Consider the following 20,098-nt stretch of genomic DNA (forward strand, 5'->3'; position numbering starts at 1 on the left):
TTTGATTGAGTATCGGTTAGTTATTTTTTGTGACACTATTCTACATATTATATTGATCTAGACATTTCCCATTCAATGAACAAAAAAAATTATTTTTGTAGAATCTGCCCTCAAAAAATGTGAATAATGCAATTTTTTTCATGGATAGTAAAGCAAAAATCGGATAAATATCATAATGTAGATTGTTGAAATGTACCCTTATATCAATGCATAGGGGACACACATGTCATGATTAACCCATTATTGAACGCTATGTCCCTGCAGGAATATTTTAGAGATGTCACAGGAGGCAAAAAACGAAATTAGGTCACAATAAAGACACAAGTAGACAATCTAAGCCCTCATGAATATTATAGAGGCACCAGAGGAGGTAACAATGAGGTCAATATAAACCCACTGGACACCACACGCACTGCAAGACAGAATATCAGGACATCAGATGAAATATTATAAGATTACACATTGAAATGAGGACTAATATTATAAAGATTAAGATATGAACATACAATAAGCTCAATGCTGAGTGATGCAGACATTGTAAGTAATTGTACAGCATTGGGGGGGGGGGGGGGGGGTTGAAAAACCCCATTTAACTCACTGCACTCACTAAAGGAACAAGAGATTACAATGACATTTTGGAAGAAATCAGATCACTAAATCCACACAATGTATTGTAGGCACATTTAAAGCCACTGTAGGAGAAATCACAGAGATGTGTGACAGTGACAGCGTCCAGCCCGATGCAGTAAACCGGGTCCCTGGAGGCGCACTGGCACTACAGCGACACAAAGGCGAGGATTAGGGCTGGGGGAGTTTATGAATAATTCATGAAGGGATCTGGACGGACATTCTGATACACAGAGGGGAGGACAGAGAAGGAAAAAAAACCACCAGAGTAAACATAAAAAAGACACGAAGGCTCTCTTCCTCTCTCTCCATCTCTTTGTCTAAGATTCATTGCGCACGGCCACATTACCGTCAGATTAATAATGCAGGAGCGTGCACGAGATGAAATCAGTCTGGCGTTATAATCCAATATAATCTGGCTGATTCTTTTCATTGCACTGGCTGCAATTCATGGAGTGTGATTCCGAGGTGCAGTCCCCCTCGAAAAAAATGATGTTTTTATTGTTTTATTTGGAGCGCAAAAATCCGTCCAGAAGCTTTCGAAAAGGGGGTAAAAACTCCCATCAGTGGAACGTCCAAGAGAAATGTTCCCTGTCAACTGCACATGAGCCAAATAGATAATGATTTAGAACACTGACCAATTTGTGACCTTACAGTCTTCAACCTCAGGTTCTGCCGAGTGAAGCAGATGCGGAAGTGTCTTGAAACCTGCATTCTCTCTACTGACCACCAGGGGGCGACTCCTCTGGTTGTATAGAAGTCTATGAGAAAATGACTCTACTTCTCTCTTGATTTATTACCTCAGTAAACATTGTAAACATGAGTTTATGGTCTCAATCTCTAGTTTCAAGTCTTCTTCAATACAGCATGATGTTCATTTAGTAGATTATGGTCCATTTAGAGTCAAATAGACCATAAAGCAGAGAATGCTTTAGGGCGGGGCTTACTGTGATTGACAGGTCGTTGCAGCTACCGGAGACGTACACAGCGTCTCTAAGTCACTCCTCCGCATTCCAAATATGATCACTTCTGTTCATTGGTTGCGGCAGATGGCTTTAATGCAACACTTAAGGATGCCAACGGCCATAAAACACAACAGAAGAAGCGGCCTGGTGTCATTGTGCACTGTAGTAGACGTCTCTTATTGGCAGACAAGGAGCTGTCTTTGTCCGGTGCTGATGTTTTCATTATGTATTTAGTATTCAAAAGTTTGCAAGACAAGTCAACCACGAAAGCATCTGTGTAAAGGCTTAACCGTAAAACAACTCGCAGATTAAAATACGTCATCAGCAGAGTCTTATCGATATCGCTCCCTGCTCCCATCCACACTCGAACCCATGCAGGAAATGTTCCTGAACATTTCAGGGACAGACTGCTAATGTGTGAAAGGGACTTATGTGTCAGCCCCTGTGATTGACTGGCTACCTGTCCAGGGTGTCTAAAGGATAAGCGATCGTAGCTGATGGATGGATGGATGAATCTTGTTAACTTAGTCTGTTCAGAAATTGAAGTTTAAAAGCATCAATTTGCCTTTATTAAGGGCTTTACGCGCGGGAGTATTTCTTTGCTGAGGGCCGTGATGTACTGGATTCTCTGCTGCTGCTCATGTCAACCTCATGGTGGCACGAGAGGAAAAGTCAGAGGATCACCAAAGGCAATGAGATTCATCCTCTGGGGAACACGAACATCTGTACAAACCTCCATGTCAATCCGTTTAATAGTTGTTGACATATTTCAGTCCGGACCAAAGTGGTGGACAGATTCACGCAGCTAGTGAGGCTAAACTGTCGATACAGAATATCAAAATATTTAAATGTCATATCTTATTATATCTACATATCTGCTCACCTTTGAGCACTAATAAGTGCTTCATAACTCCGCTTCACTTCTCGTCAATGCTGCTGCAGGGAGTTTGTGTCAGCTCCAACTCAGGTGGATGTTTAACGAAAAAAGAGGTCGGCAGATCTGGTGCAGACGCCTTAAAACAACCTTGGGCTAATCCTCCGCCTCCACACCCCCCCCTCACACACACACACACACACACACACACACACACACACACACTTCTTCTCGCTTCACCGGTGAAGTGTGGCGGGCAGCTTGCCCCACATCTGTGAATGATGCTCAGACGACCGAGGCCAACCGCCCCGAACTGACAAACAGCCGACCGGAATGCCGTCAGTCATTTCCCGTCGGCTTTTTCCTCCGGTGGCCATTTGCAATCCTCCTCCGTCTGTGTGGCTAATACGGATGATTATGCCGCCGCCCCTCCCGTCCTCCCCCCCCCACCTCTCATGTTTAAGCTGGTAGATAGGTTTGATTGACAGACTAATGGTTTCTGCCTGGTACATCGGATGTACAGCCTCTTTCATGCCCTTCTCCTCTCCCTTCATCTTCCTCCTCCTCCTCTGGCCTGCTGACACATATCTATCTGCTTGCTGGCACATTATCTTTGATGTGCAGTGGGTTAATCTTCAAGCCAAAGTCCCCCGTCCATTACTCCAATAACCCAACCCAGACGTTTATATACTGCTATATAAATATATATATATATATATATTTATATAGCAGTGTGCAGAATTTAACAGCAAACCAGCCATGAAGATGAATGCCGTCTACAGCTCTGGTTTTTGGCGAACAATGGCTTTGCAGTCTCTCCTCTGCATCTTCTCAGTCGCCATGGAAACCGCACACACCATCCAACTGACACCGGCTCTGCTGGCGGAACAGTGTGTTCACATCGGCGCCATGATGTGTTTCACGCTTTGAATTTCACTAGGGCTGAAAATGTTGGTTGGATTTTTTTTTTTTGGCAAACGCTGAAATGTCTTGCCAAAGTCTGGTGGCTCTACGCCTACTGACCGTGCATGTGTGTGTGTGTGTGTGTGTGTGTGTGTGTGTGTGTGTGTGTGTGTGTGTGTGTGTGTGTGTGTGTGTGTGTGTCCACACCCACTGGCAATGGGTGTAGTCCATCATTACCAGCTTTACTTTTGTAGATGATATCATTGTTTGTACTGGTGTATTCATTTTTACTGCATAATGAATTCATGCGCGCCGCGTGGAGTTTGATTTTTTCGGCAGATGAACCCGCTTTACTGTTGGCTGTGCAAACACCAGTGTTTTGACTCTTGAATTTACATGCAAGAAGGGAAGGTGGAGTGCGTCGTCGTCGGTGATTTCTCAAAAATCTTTCTTGAAAAAAACAGGGAAAAGCGACGTCACTTTAGACGCAGCCTCACAGTTTGTGTGTGTGTGTGTTGGGTGTTGGATGCTTCCAAGAGACTGAGAGCAGATCATCCAGAGCTGCTGAAGGGACTGATGGCTGACGATTCATCAGGCTGCACGAGTTGAACACTTGTCAAACTGCTGAAGCCATCACAGGTCCAGTTAGGAGAGGAATTAGCAGAAGCGTGCAATCATGTTAGCAGACTGACAGCAACAGGAAACTGCAGAGTGAAGGTTCAGTGCCAGGAGGTGGTTTTGTTTCGTGGAACCATCTGAGAAGCCGCCATTAGCAAACTGTTTGGAAAAAATACGTGGCAGATGATTGTTTGAACCATCTGTCAATCAAACAAAAACATCTTTTCTATTGAGAAAAGCCTTCAGTGTCGTTCTTTGCTCTTCTTTCAATGAAGAAATACTCTCCAGTTCTCTTGAGGCTATTGCAGCATCTAACCTAACCTAATGTTTAGAATGAACAGGTATAAAATGCACGGCCCGCCACTGAGTTCTGGTTTACATTAAAAACCAACGACAAGACAGTTTAACACTGTAATGATAATTATATAACATTTTTATAATCATCTTATTTAAGTCAATAATCTCATAGATCCTTTTCAACTGTGAGTACTTTCATATTCAAATTGAGGAAAGAAACAACACATTTTTCATTATTTTTTTCATTTGTTACATTAAAAACTACCATTAAAAAAGTAATCAAAAATGAAAATCATCCTTTTCTAGCAGCCTTCATCACCGCAGTAGAAGGTCATTTGAATTAAACCTGCAGAAGGACTTCACTGGTGGTAATTCATTAAATAAATATGTGTTAATAGAAACATTATCTTGTGTTCGGACTGTTTTTTCCCCGTCTTTTTCTAGCATTTATTGTCTTGACGTACGTGCTTTTGTAAATACTATTTGGATCAAACCGCCAAAGTTGAATTACATGAGGTGGGACAGAAACTCTTCATGCTAAATTGGGACCTGTGGAGGCTATTGGCTCATCCCAGATAAATCTGTTTGTTAGGAAACTACGTGATCCTAATCTCATTTGTGATATCCTCCCACCTGGATCTGCCTGCAAGCCAGCATTAGCATACGTATGTGGGCTTGACCCAACCAGCTGCGGGCTTCTGCTCTGGGTTACCGTGTGTTTGTGTGTGCTGACACTCGATGGGCAGTTTGTTTTTCATAATTTGCGATACGTAAAAAAACGAGCAGGATGTGTTTCCGGAGCGTTAAGCTACAGCTCAGATGTTTCCCTCAGCGTCCGTCATTATCTCATAAAAGCTCTGCAGCCAGTTAGAGCGGCCTCCAACTGAGGATCCTCTGAGCCCACAGCGACAGAACAACCTGCAATCAAAATGTGATTGTCTCTTTAGTCTTTAAATCTACCTCTTAGTTTAAACGTTTTTATGTATCTCTACCGATTAGTCAATTTCTTCCTCCTTCAAACAGCTGTTAATCCCAAAAAATCCTGCGTTTCAGTGGGAGATCTTAGTGTCTTAGCGCTTATGGTCCATTCTAGTGTGCCAGACTAACACACTGGTTGTAGAGTGAGCTTTAGTGTGATCAATAGTAATACAGCCTGTACCCTTGATGGATTGATTTTATTTGATTTAAAAACTCTTCACGTGTTGTAGATCTACTCTCTTAGCGGTTTAAAATGACTATTTATTCTCTCAACTTTAGACCCGTTGGAAGATTATTCTAATGTTTTTTTTCACACAACAAGCTCTTACAGTTTTAACATAATCTGTTACCTCTTGTATAATGTCATTATGGAGGTCCTAACCAATGTTTTAGTGGCCGAAAGCTAACAGACCATGACGTTAGTTCATTACATGACGTATTTTTCATGCAGAGTTTTTCTGGGAAGAAATGTCTGTTCATTGGTTGCGAAAAAAACAAATTGGCGCCGGCCATAATCCAAGATGGCGACGCCGAACTCGATGGAAACGGAAGTCCACAAACCGATGTCTGACGTGAAAACGTGAAAACGTGAATGTCCCAAGAGCCAGTGTTTGGTTTGTCCGTTCTGGGCTACTGTAGAAACATGTCATCCGTATGTAGATATTAACGGCTCATAAAGAAAACACAAAATGTCTTCAGTGATTATAAATGAATGCAAACACACTTATTAACATTTCATTTCTGCCAATAAAGCCCCTAAATGCTACACACTGTACCTTTAAGCAGAGTGACTTCCAAAAAGCGAGTGTCCCTTCGTGCCGGTGTTTCTCGTCGTCCTTGTCAGCGTCCAGGTGTTTCTCTCGCTGCCTGTCTGACTCACAGGTGTGACAGTTGTTTGGGAATGTCATTGTCGCCGTCCTCGCCGGTGGTCGTCCTGAAGTTTCTTGCTGCAGGTGGAGAAGGTCATCGAACAACCCGGTAAAAGTTTCATGTGCAGCCTGACGGCGACGGGCTGCTTCTGTCCTTGAAAGACGAAACAATTAGCGTACAGTAGGGTGTTCATTTTTTTTACATGTTTTTTTTTTAGCACTGCTGAGTTGGCGTTGTTCTCAAACTCCAGGTGCCCTTCAACAGTAATTTACATGTTTGTGTGTTCATGTAGGCGGTGTGTGTGTGCGTGTGTGTGTGTGAGAGAGAGACAGAGAGACAGGGTGATAAAAAAAAATGATGGAAGATGGAATAAGAGCACATCTTTTTGTTTGTGCGTAGGCTTGCACCTGTCTCTGTGTGTGTGTGTGTGCTACGGTACGGCTGCTTTAAACCGTCTGCGTGTCAGCGTGTCCTTGGTGAAGCGAGTCATTGAGTTCATGCTCGTGCACGAACTCCCCTCTCCTCTCCGTCTGGCAGTGCACGGTCCTCCTTCCTCCTCAGCCCTCTTCTTCTTCGTCATATTAGCATTCAGTCCTCCCATCACACGCTTATGTAAACCCCCCCCCACACACACACACACACACACACACACACACACCTGTCATGGCAACAAACCAGGTTCAGCATAGATGCGGATAATTAGAGATGAGGATTTATTTGGTTTGTGTGTTTGAGTAGAGCTGAAATAATGTGTCAATCAGAGAGAAAACTTCTTTTTTTTTGTGCAATTCACCGGATTGAGCTTCTCTAATGTGAATATTTACTGGTTTACTTGTAGTCTTCTGTGATTGTATCAATTTCTTTGGGTTTTGACTTTTGCCGGGATGAAACAAGTCATTTTTAATAAAAAGTCACCTTTGGCTTTTGGAAATTGTGATGGGCATTTTTCATTTTTTTAGGCATTGATTAATTGAGAAAACCGTTGACAGTGTAGACCGCTGTCCTCTTCCCTACGGTAGGTATGCTTTGACTACGACCGTTCCCTAACCTCCGTCTTTCTTGCGCCTAAAGGCTTCGGTTCGCTCAAACAGAAGTACTCATTTATTTGTGGCGTTAATGTGTAAACGACAGGAAAGTTCTGAAGGTGTTCGATGTTCCCACCGCAATCAAACGAATATATTATGTCTTCCCGCTCTGTGACGGCCGGTGTTTCAGCCTGACTGCACTTGTGGTCGTACATAAAGACCGTTGTTGTCCGACGTGGTCAGACAACCTGTCGAATGATCTCGTTCTTGAATGACTTGTAACAATGTTTCAAAAAGCACAGAAAAAATTATGTCATTCTACTGATACGGGCATCAGATTAGAAAACACTCTGGACTCTCAATTACAAATAACGTATCATTCAATTCATTTGGAGGACTTCTTTCTATTATATTCTTTTTACAGTTATTTACAGTTTTTATTTTTACCAATCTGATTTTTTAATAGGAAGAGATTGTTTCAAAGCCGTCAGATTTTGGCTGCAAGAAGCTGCTGAGCGCCGCCATTTTAGTTTATAGCAAGTGAAGTTCTGTTAAGACGAACACGTCTTCAGGTCATCAAAATCTGGTAAAATAAAAAAAAAGATAAATGAGTTTATGATTATGCACCAGAGTCCCTCTGAATGGTTGTGCTGGATAGAGTATGTTCAAAAATTCATTTTCTCTCGTATTCAAGTATTACAGATTTTCTTTTTTTCCATCCAAGTGTTTCCTGTTTATGGCCAAAAAATGCTGCTAATTAAAAAATGATGAATGTGTACTGTACATGTGAGACTTGGCTACTTACAAATCAGAGTGTAAGAGGGGAAGATTCTCTCTGTGTGTGTGTGTGTGTGTGTGTGTGTGTGTGTGTGTGAAACACACATGCTTACACACTTACATTTTAATTGACTGACCGTTGCGAATCAGGTCACACAGGGGGGAAAAAAAACACGCTTTGTAAATGTAGATGCATGGATGCACACATACAGTATGCATGCACTTAACATGTAATGTCTGGTATGTAATATTAATATGCACACGTGCATGCATGCACACGTGTCCGCACACACACACGCGCACAAGAGTTGCACACGTCACATTTTTCGACCTCATAAAAAGCACGGTTCTTCAAAGTCAAACACATTATTATTATTAGGTGTGTGTCTTTTTTATTTTGTGTGTTTAACGTGTGCCGACGCAGATCTTCAGCCGAGTCTTGCGGCTCCAGCGAGGCCGAGGACGAGCGTGTTTCCAAGGCAACACATCCTTCCTCCATCCCGCCACCTGTGGAGTCAGAAATGAAAGGATTTATGTGATGGAAGGAGAAAAGAGAGAAGGGAATGCTTGGAGAGAAAGGGGGAGGGGGGAGAAGATGTGGAAGAATTGATTTGACGCAGAGCGAGAGAGAGAAATTAATGAAATGTATGAGATAAGAAGTGGGAGATGAAGAGGAAGGAGACGGCAAGACAGGGAGGAGTAAAAACCAAAAAGAGTTCCAGAGAGGAGCTAAAGCGACTAGTGTAAAATCGATGCAGGGGTTTTCAATTAGAGGCGACTGGAGATCTGTGCATCTCCTCTTTATAGCGATGTTGATGAGCAGCGCTGAGCAAAGATTATTGTTTTATTCATTAGTGAGTGAGTGTGGGAACGAGAAAAGAGAGGAGTGTGTGTGTGTGTGTGTGTGCCTGTGGTTCTCCTGAGGTTCAGGTATTTGAAGCTAAAATCAATGAGAATGAGTCGAAGAGGCTCTCGCTTCATCTCCGTTCACTCGGCTTCGCCGGTCCGCTCAGTTCGGCCATTTTCCACATTCACTCATTAAATCATCCCTCCTGTGTGTTTAATGTCCACACACTGCAAGACGAAACTGTCACACTGAAGTCAGTTGTGTGTGTGTGTGTGTGTGTGTGTAATAAGCAGAGAAACCTGAAACCAACACTAATCTCTGATGCCTCGTGTCCTAAATGTCTTTGGTCCAGATCAAATACTTCTTACACGGTTACTTGAATGTATAATTAGCAAATATTTGGGTGAATATTGAAGATTATTTTATTTGCACAAATTTGACCTCTGAAGTTTATTTGAAAAAAGAGATTAGTGAGATTAAAAACCACAAAGGGGCTTAAAAATACATCTCATCCAGAAATAAAGAACAACTTTGCAGTTTGGCACCTTTACTTATAACTGATATGATACTGAAGACTGGCACCACTTTGCCTTCTTATCTTGGCTAAATGAGTATGTTACAACTTCCTCTTTAATTACTTGCCAATTGTCAAATGTTACACCTTCTAAACCGATCTGAAGCCATGAGCTTCACTCAACTTTTAGTTGAACACCACAACTAGAAAAATGTGATCTTACACTGTACTATATTCCATAGTATAATGGGATTTTACTCACGATATCATCAGAACCCAGCAGAACCTCCATATTGTTTCTACGGGAGCCTGTAAGCTTTTGTTTATTTGCCATCCGGGGTCCCAACCTTTCCCCTTCTCTCTCCAGTCTGGGTCAGCAAACTGGCTGGCGGGCCCTAACTGTCACAACCAATCAGGTTCTTCTTTACGGTCTGTCACGGCCAATCAGAGTCCGTGGGTGGTGTTTGTGCCCCCCCCCCCCTCCCCAAACTGATCTGGGTTAAACAAAAAGCGAGGCCTGACAGTCGGCGCCCCGCCAGCGCAGGCTAACAGCACTTGGCCTCAAGGCGCCATCAACCCCCAAATAATCAGTCTGACAAACACACACACACAGACACACACACACACTCACAAGAAGACAAGCCAAACTCTTCTCATTATGACCATCCACACCCCCCTTACTAGAGAAGCTGGAGGCCAACCCAATTACCAGTGGGTGATACTGGCAGAGAGACAACACACACACACACACACACACACACACACACACACACACACACACACAAATATAAACAGACATGCAGTTTGAGGAATCATCTTATGTAATACTGTTTGATTATCTCATGTTCAGTGGGAGGAATACAAACAAGGACTCTTTTATTCCATCAGTTTTGTCTCATATGTGCTCGACCGGACCCCGACCCCGCCAGCTGACGTCTAGTCTGCCAGGTCTGGGGGTCTAAACGGGGCACAGGGCTCGTTGTTGGTTTTGCTCGGCCTGCACTTTGAATGCCCTTAAAAAAACAAATCAGTTTTACTCTTTTATTGTGTCCCAGATTTTGTTTAAAATGAAGCGGCCATGAAAGTTGATCTCATGCCGTCTTTCCACTGCACGGTTCAGCTCTGCTCCAATCGACTCACTTTGTGGAATCAGAACTTTTCTCGATTTGTTTTCCAGTGTGCGGATAGCACCGCCTCAGTGACGTCTTAGCTGATCGCCAAAGCAACAAACCATCTTTTTGTGACATTGTGGTCAGTTATGAAGAGCGGAAATCTCTCTAGAAAACATGAATTAAAGTATGTGAGGACTCACTTTCATAACACACGAGACCTTGAATTTGTTTAAAACCCCTCTGTGCGCTATCATTTCCAAAACACAAGGGCTGATTTTACAGTAGCAGTATTATTATATCACAAGTATTATTATATTATTGTTTAGATGCAGAACTTAGCTGCTCCTAAACCAGCTGTGCGTCAAAACTTTTCTTCTCATTAATCCAATTAAGCTAACGAGGCCGTGAAAGGAAGACAACTCGGCTTAATTGGAGCTCCGTCCAGAGATGCACAGTGAGGATGCTGGCAGACTGACACCACTGTGGTCTCCTCCAGCAGACCACCTGAGTTCTGATGTGTGAATGTGTGTAGCTGCCTGTGTGCGTGTAAAATATACGTTTGTTTTACAAGACATCTTGCTTTTTATTTGCTTTATCAATTAAACTGTAATTTGCACGACAGCGATGACGGAATTAACGGCACAAGAGAGAATGACCGGAGTGGTGTACAAAAGTATTTATTTTCCCCACTTTTGCAGATGAGCTCACAATATAGTCCTCTATGTGAGTGAATGAATTTGGACACAACCCATCTCTCTCTCCTCTTATCCTTCACTTTTTCACATCCTCCATCAGTTTTTTCCTTTTCTGGCCTTTTCTCTGTTTCGTCTCTCTTGTCACGACGGGTCCCGTCTCCCTGTTGCCTCGTTACCGCGCGTCCCCATCACCACTTGTCATTCTCTCTTGTTGTGCGGCAGCCATTACCGTCTGTCTTCCAGTCCGTGCGGTTTGTACTTATCAGGCTTGTTGCAGCAGGAGGAAGAGGTATTTGTGTTGAAGGCTGACCGGTTTCCCCGGGAGATTCACGCAAACACGGCGCTCACACGGACAAACTGTCCCCTAATGAGTGTGTCGCTGTCAAGTGTGTGTTGATGTGAACACACAAGCGAGAGACAAAGCCAGCGAAGGCGAGTGTGATCGTTTTGCTTAAGAGAGAGGTCTGAAATCCTGATTTCCTGGTGAGCGTCAAGCATTCGGTGTGTAAAATGCTTATGTGTGGTTATAGTAAAGCCGGTTATTTATATGTGTGTGTGTGTGTGTGTGTGTGTGTATGTGGTGTTTTTGCATATTATCCCGGGCCACACAGCTGATGTGTTGAACAGCAGTGGATTGTGGGACTGCCGGAAGGATTAGCCCCAGAACGACCCCGGCTTCAAAGACGCAGCTCGCTCGCTTTCTGCGCCCGGAAAACAAAGCTGAGGCCTCACACCTGTCAAGCGCCTCGTGGCTAAAGTGACAGCCTCACGCGTAATGATGATGTCTGTTTTTTTTATGAAACCATAACATTTATACATTCATAAGGAATATCCATTAATGAGTGTTAAGTCAGCGACGATTTTTCATGGCAGGCGTGCTCTTCATCAGCACTGTGCTGCTTTATATTCACACATTGTCACAATTCAAGGATATGATCCTCTTCACTGGCAGGAGAAGAAGCCACTGGTAGAAAACAAAAGACTTTTGCTCAAGGGCACCGAAGGCAAACCGCAGCGGAAGTATTTTGTTATATACAATGAGTTATCGCACTCAAACGCAGAACTAATTTCTTTAAAATGGAAAAATAGAAGCTGAGCCAAGATCTCCTGAGCAGACGAGGTCTCTTATCTGTTTATTTCAGTAGTTTGAGTTTTGCACAGGCCACAGCTGCTTCTACCGATGCTTAAACTTGAGTTTCTGGGATCGTTTTCTTGTGGTGAACATCAGGTAATCATGTGAGAATCAAAGATGGAGGGTTCGTTCTTTTCAACCAGTTTCCAGCAACCACAGAAGTCCTCGTCTCTTACTCCCCTCCTCACTTATTTCTGTCTAATAACGGCATAAAAAGCCAAAAAATGTATCCATCAAAGAAGAAGCAAAGAGATCAATTTGCCCTCCCTGTATTACTCTTAATATGAAGAAGACTTTTAACTCTGTTGTTCTTTCCGGCTACGACGATACAACTCAAATAATCCCTTGTGGACAAACTGACTCCCTCATTCTATTCAATTAACGCCTCAATTCAACTCACAAAATGTGTGAAATTGTTTCTTAAGTTTTATAATCTCAGCAGTTGTATGCAGTCGTGCAGAAGAAATATGGATGGTTATTAACAAATAATGAGTTGAAGCTCAGTCTTCATATAAGAACATTAAAAGGACTAATTGGCTAAAGATGTCTTCGTCTTTTAAGATTAACAACTGATGATGATGAAGGGCTGCAATCCATTTGCAAAAATAACATGTTGCAACCCACGGATCCATTGAATATCTACGTTTCACCGTCTCTACAGATATCAGCGTTGGAGTGTTTTAAACGCTCAAAGCTCTCTTTTGCCGTTTCGAAACTACATTCTCGATTACATATTATAGGTTTAGGCATAAAAACTACTTGGTTTAGTAAAAGATCATGTTTTGGGTTCAAATAAGCGCGTAACTTGAATACCGGTCTCCTGGGTGAAGGTCCCATGTTTGACCCGTCCATCCGCCCCGACCTCCTCTCTATACGGACTTATGCAGACTTTGATCTCACATATTTGTGATATATCGAATATAAATATTATTCAGCAGAAAATACGTTCCCTTGAAACGTGATTGACGATGCAGTTTTGTGGTTTGGGTACGTAATTTTTCTGCTTTTCAAGATTGTATTTATTGGGCTGCTAAGCCCATTAAGACATTGGATACATTGGGCTTTACAACTACAGTTGATTTGACTTAAAGGATTAAAAGGTATGTGATCTGTGGACCATCTTCACTAACCGTAGAGGTAGAAGAGACTGTGTAACAGTTGCTCAGTGTTTCCTGTTTATCGTGCTGCGGTTTAATAAGTGATGAAGTTATTAGCTTGTTGGCTCGTTACTGTCAAAGGGTGTGCACCTTGTTTGCTTCTAAATCACGTCATGAAAGTCATAAAACCTTGGTGGAGGTCATAATTCATGATGAACTACCGGCTGTGTCCACGGAGCCTCGCTGAGTGTTGTGGAGACATTTAGAGATGGACGGATTAAAATCCCAGAGGGTCGGGATCAGAGCTTATCTCCAGTCAGCAAAGATCCTCACAGATATCCTCACATATGCCATTTGGTGGAGGCTGTTTACCAAAGCTCCTTACTTATACGACCACAACCACACGCACTTATTCACCGCGGGGGATCAGGGTGGGGATTGAACCCCCAACCCCTAAAACCCTAAAACATGAGTGTATGTTGTCTGCAGTACGATATATAAATGTGAACCCTTTTCTTTAGCGTAGACGACATCGATGAAGCCACTGACTCAATATTTAAGGGTGTTATTTTATCATTTTATCATTTTAAGATAAGTTGATACAATTTCTCTCCAAATAAATGCACCTTTTTACTAAATGCATCCTGGGAAATGTAGTAGTATTGTAAACAGAGGCCTGATATGGAGCCACTTTCATGTTGGCGATGCACAGCCTGGTCTGGCAGCGCCCCTCGCCGTCTTTACACCGACGCACGAGGCACGCTTTAACGTCCGTATGAGACACGCCAGGCTTTACACTAACTCCAATGTCAACCCGTCTGCTTTGTTACTAGACGCTCAGAGCAACGGACGCATGTATTAGGAGCGAGAAAATCTGCTAAGGGCGGGAGGGAGACGAGGTGGAAGGGTCAAACCAACACAGGACCGGCGTTCGTGGACGAGGTTGTCGGTAGCTTAAGTTACGCAACAGTCGTTCTTATTTCAAACTAGACCAGGTGTTCCAACGTTAACCAGACTCAGAAAAAAACAGTTATGGTTTTCATGATGAACAGTCTCGTCATCTTCACATATTTAAAGCTCTCATACAATCGTCGAGACGCTGTCTTGTCTGCGTCTCCTTAAGATCCCCCACCCTCTGCAGGGTACCCCCAAAGTCTCCCAAATCCCTCCCTCTCCAACTTCATAATCCGTAATCCCGGCTCCTCGCCGTTCAAGTACATTAGTGTATTATTGCTTTAATCCAAAGGAGGAGCGGCCGTAGAGCGGCTCTTTGCATGACTCAACGAGCAACCGTAACCGATCGATAAGTGTACGGACGATCACGTCTCGTTTTAATTTGTTTCCCCCGGTCGGGTTCACTGTCAGACTCCTTGAGCCCACTTTGTCCGTCACATAATGCAGGGAGACTTGTGATGTCATCGTGTGGCAGTTGACCACTGGTGTTTTGAAGCGAGAGGTTGGAAAAAGTCCTCGGAAACTGAACCAGTTGGTGATTGTACGTGTAAATGTTTGTGTTTATAGTTCAGATCCAAAAGATGCTGCATCCAACACCTCTGTGCATTTTGCAGCTATTCTCAGAAAATATTTGCAAATATTCCGATTTAAATGACATTTATTTTGCTCCTGTGATCAGATTTAAGGCCAACATTTTGGGGGATAAATTTGTATTAGTGAATAAATGTCTTTATTTCTGGGAACTGACAGCGAGCCAGAAAAGGATGGTTGCTGTTTCCACCGCACCGTCTCCAGACACTTTGTTTCCAACCCCTCGATTGTTGAATTTTTCACAGTAACAGTTGCTGCATCTTCTGATGTCATGGTTTGTGCAGGATCAGCGGTTTTTTCTACTGCTGGCTGCACAGAGGGACATTTCTTCTACAGCTAAAGCTGTGTAGCTGTGTAGCATGTGTCATACACATGTTTTTAGATTCAGTGTGACTTACACTTACACAAGAACATCATTACCTCAGATGTCCATCTGCCAAGTAATCATTGAGAAAAGACGCTCTAAATCCAGAAATGTTCCTGAGAATCATCCAAGTAACAATATAATCCACTGATGGTTGTCCGTACATCCATGGGTATGTTACAAAAAGGAACTGCTAATAGCTAATTCGGAATACTTTTTTGACATATTAGGCTTGAATTAGGTTCAAGTTGACTGCATGGCAAAATGACACTTCCTGTTTTCACCTCCAAAGCCCCCAAATTATGTGAACTGTAGTTCCAAAGCAGGATTATCCCCCAAAATAGAAGTAAGACAAAGAATAATAACAGAAGTGTCAGACTTTGAATTGCATTTCCAAATTTATATTAATCATCTATGGTGCCCCATTAAGGACATAAAAAAGCTGCATTCACTCAAAGTCACAAGTTCAGTAAAAGGCACAAAACTCATGTTTCTGTTTTATTTCACGGATATTTTACACATTTTCACGGGTATTTTTTGTATAAATTTTAATAAGTGAGTCTTTGACCATTTTGGTGCTTTAAATCAAACCAGCTGCTTCCTAACTGTCTCCCTAATGAGCCTTGCTCTCCGGTAACTGGAGCCCATTTGAGAGCTAGAAGTTTTTCCCCGAGCTGATCGATACAAACTGTCTGTTTTTCCAAGTGAAACCATTTTGCACCTCATTAAACTTGCTGAAGTTCTCTCACCGCTGTGTTTCTGTATACTGAGAGGAAAAAAAAAACGTTTGTGTTTTGGTTCATAGTGGCTCTCATGCATCTGCACGCAGGATCTCACAGATAGAGATAGATTTATGTTTTAACACATGGGATAGATTCATGTTTTAAAGTGTGGGATAGATTCATGTTTTAACATATGGGCTGGATTTATATTTTAAGATGTGCAATAAATTACTATTATCTGTTTCCTTCGAAACCTTTAAAACAAACTCAGAACATATTTGTACTAAGAAGCTTTATTTTCTTTGTGTTTGTAGGAGCCGTTGTCGGGACCAATGCCACTGAGCCGGACAGTGCGGCCAATGTCACCGCCCAGCTTGGCGAGGAGGAGGGGCCTGTCAAGGTCAACGAGGTCGTGGCCACGGTAACCGGGATGAGCAGCTCGGCCAGTCCTGCTACTGTGACCCCGAGGGCAGGCCGGATCCCCAGCGCCGGCGAGGAGGAAGAGCAGAGCAGCGGCATGTTCGGCGAGACGATGGTTCCCGCGTTGGAGGAAGTGGGCGTGGCTGCCCCGCCCCAGCTAAGCCCTGACTCGGCTGAGACGGAGCTCCTGCTGCCCAGCAACCCACGCGGACAGGACGTCCTGGAGAGCGTGGAGGAGGAGGAGGAGGAAGAGGAGGAGCGTCTGCCGCACACCGACCCGCCATGGATCCACGCCAAGGACACAGCCGTGTTTGATATGGACCGCCTCTTCACCACCACCACCGCTCAGCCCTCAGCCCCCACCAACCCCGCTAGCCCCGACGTCCTCCATGTGGACTTCTTCGACCCCTCATCTCGTGGGCGTGGCCTTGACCTGGCCCCGCCCTCTCCTTCATCACTGGCCCATGAGCTGCAGGGCGGCGACCCGACCTCCTGGGCGATGCCGGACAACTACGACTACCTCACACCCTACGAGGATGGCGTGTCCCCCACCGCCGACGAGTACACCTACAGCACCACGACCGACGCCTACGAGAGCGACGAAGACCTCCGGCTCTCCGCTGGGTCCCGACCCAAGCCCCGGGTCCCGGACTCCTTCATCCCCGGGGCGGCGCTTCCCGGCGCTGGAGCTCCGGCATCAAACATCCCCGTGGCGGCTCCTCCGGCGGCCTCACCGGTGGACGGGTCGGACGGGATGGGTGGATGCCGTGTTGGGTACCAGATGGTGAACGGAAGTTGCCGCTCGCCCTGCGACATGCTGCCCAACTACTGCTTCAACGGGGGCCAGTGTTACCTGCTGGAGGGCATGGGAGTCTTCTGCAGGTATGACGCAACAAAAACACTGAGAATATACTGCACAGTTACTACCACTCAGCAATACACAGGACATAACTTTGCAAGTCCTCCGAGTTGCACTTATCTATCTAAATCTGATTAAATACTCCTTATTACTTCAGAGCTCGCCCCATAATCATCCGATTTAGACATTGTCGTCCATATCAAAGTAAACCAGGTAAATAATTGTAGGATTCAAGGATAGTTTATTGTCATTGTGCAACACAGGGAACAAAAAGCAGTTGTATTCCATTTGCAACACAAGAAAAACAGTTTCTTTAATTTGCATCATAAGGAATCTGAACAGCAGCAACAAAAACAGATAATAAATAATATGGCATAAAAACACAATGTAAAAAATGTGACCAGGAAAACAACGTCCATCAGCTTTGACTATGTTTGAGCACCAAGCATCACGATGTAATCATCACCCAAAGCATGATGGGAACTGTAGGACCAACACTCCATGTGACCATAAGACATATTCAACCAACATGGACGAAAAGTGACAAAATTAATTGAAAATTGGTTTTCAGGGGATGGTTTGTACGCTACTAAGACAACTGACACTCTCCTCTCTACATTCTCATACCAACACAGTCTCACAGCAGTTTTTAAAATAGTCCTGAAATGCAATACATTGATTCAATGTAAAATGAGCAAAGTCTACTATTCAAAGGGTTAATCAAGAAAAAGCCAAAGAAAAACTTTGCTATTCTTGTAAAACTTTACAAAACGTTTTAAAACCAAAGCTTTGCAGCTGCGTTAGGCTTCATCAGGGTCGTTCATTTGCATGTATAATCAATGATAATTATATTCTGCAGCATCCACAACGGGTTCCGTTATGCAAAATACAATGTTGTGTCATGAGATGTACGAGGCACCGTGAAACTGTAGATTTATAGAGTTATTCTAGTGTTCTGCTCCGCTGCTCAGCAACATGTGGAAGAGCTCAAGTGCAGAACAGAAACCAGTGTGTTATTGCTGTTTTTTAACAAGAGAGTTTTATGAGGAAATGTTCTTCTGCCAGGCTGTATGCTGAGATTCGGTTGTGCTTCTTTAGATTTGGTTTTCCTTTTTGTCATGCAAACTGTACACAAACGCACATTATAGTAAGAGAGCAAACGCATGAACGGAGCACAACGCTCATTACTGTGTGAACCGACTTCCAGGCATTAGCCACGAACTGCAGTAACGACATTCCTCAATACCCGATCCAATGGGGTCGCCGCGGTGCAGAATCTAGGTGGAGGTCAGGAGTCAAACGGATTAAGAGAATCATTTCGGAGTAGTTCCAGCTCAATTCGAGTCCTCTGGCGATGCAACTGAAAGTCAACAATCACAACGCATCTGCGGATCAAAACGTCCCGATCTGTGACGAGAACAGCTACACTTAAAAAAAACATCACAGCAGCACGCCGGGTTCAGGATTAGAGCTGCTGCAGATGGGGGGAGGGGGATGCCTCGTCCGATAGCTTTCATGATGTTTAATGCCGTGTTATCGCGGAACTGATGCGGTTTATGATATGTATTTAAGAGAATGCGATGGGATCAATATTAAACCCGCATTTTAGAAGCTGCAGTCATGCAGAGTCACTCCCTGTCTGCCTTTAGATTAAAACTGATCAATGTTGTACGCTGTTCAGATTGTGAAGCCCTCTGTGGCAGATTTGTGATTTGTGATATAGGGCCATACAAATTGTATTAAAATATACAAATTTAATTTGAATTTATACAGCCAGCTATTGGTCAATGGTGTCAAGTCACAAAAGAAAAAGAAATGCGGATTTATTTCACCCTTGTGAGTGGATCCAGAGATAGTTGGGACGTCCTCAACTAAAGAAATTCTTAGTTTTGGCCTTAGTGGCCGTTCACATGTCGCGCCTAAGTCCAAAATGACAGCTAAGACTAATCTACTAAGACAGGGAAGCCCTAATAGATGGATTGACATCTATTGTCGTTATAAATGTGGGTTAAAGCTTTTGCAAACTGCTATAGGTGACGTGTCGATGATGCTGCTTGGAGTTTCTAACTCCCGTCATAGTTGGATAAATGTAGATGATGTAACATCACCTTGAGATGCTTTCGTCAGCGATACAATGAGGTGGTGATGGTGGTAAACGCTGAAAACATCAGCTCTAAAGAAAAAATAAAGAAATCCATTATTCAAGAGGCGTGAAGATCAATTTATACACTAACAAATGCCATGGTTGAGAGAAAACAGTTTTCAAAAGCAATTTTATTAAAAAACACCTGGAGTACAGTGAATACAACGTTTTTGTGCACGTTTCAATCACATAAACGCAGGTTTCGCATTTCAAAACGGTAAAGATTTTTACATACATACCCCCATAATCATGAAACGGATGAACCCACCAATCAGCGAGGAGAGACTTCCAATTAGCGAACAGCTGCACAGATTAACATGCAAATGTCTGCGTGGTGGCGATCGGCCTCCTGACTGGAGATGATGGAGGAAATATCACCCCGCCAACAACTACACACACACACACACACACACACACATCTCAGTCTAAACTAAAACAAACGTCAGCAGTCGCATCGTGATGTGAATCAAAACTGGAGAACGATTGAAGATTTGATATCCGCCATTTAAAATCGAAAATTGAGACAACCGGAGACAATCAGCAGATCACTCAGAGACTTAAGAATAATTAGAACAAACAAATAGGACCACAGCAGAATGTTTTGAATTAATTTACAGAATATAAACAGGAAGAAGCTTTAATGGAGCAGAAGTCAACATGTAACGAGTAAAAATAGTTTACTGTCATTTTTATCTTTCACCTTTTACCAACTAC

The 20,098-nt window shown here is 43.4% G+C and overlaps 1 protein-coding gene across 1 annotated transcript in view; it reads left to right on the plus strand.

Annotated features, from left to right (window-relative positions):
* The window catches only part of cspg5a (chondroitin sulfate proteoglycan 5a), a 48,624-nt gene that overhangs the window by 435 nt on the left and 28,091 nt on the right, over window positions 1–20,098 (plus strand). The window contains exon 2 of the mRNA XM_079164189.1: window positions 16,277–17,264. Within this exon, the coding sequence (XP_079020315.1) occupies window positions 16,277–17,264 (988 nt within the window). The remainder of the gene's footprint in view (window positions 1–16,276; window positions 17,265–20,098) is intronic.

The sequence above is a fragment of the Pholis gunnellus genome, assembly GCF_910591455.1.
Source record: "Pholis gunnellus genome assembly, chromosome: 8".
Taxonomy (NCBI): domain Eukaryota; kingdom Metazoa; phylum Chordata; class Actinopteri; order Perciformes; family Pholidae; genus Pholis; species Pholis gunnellus.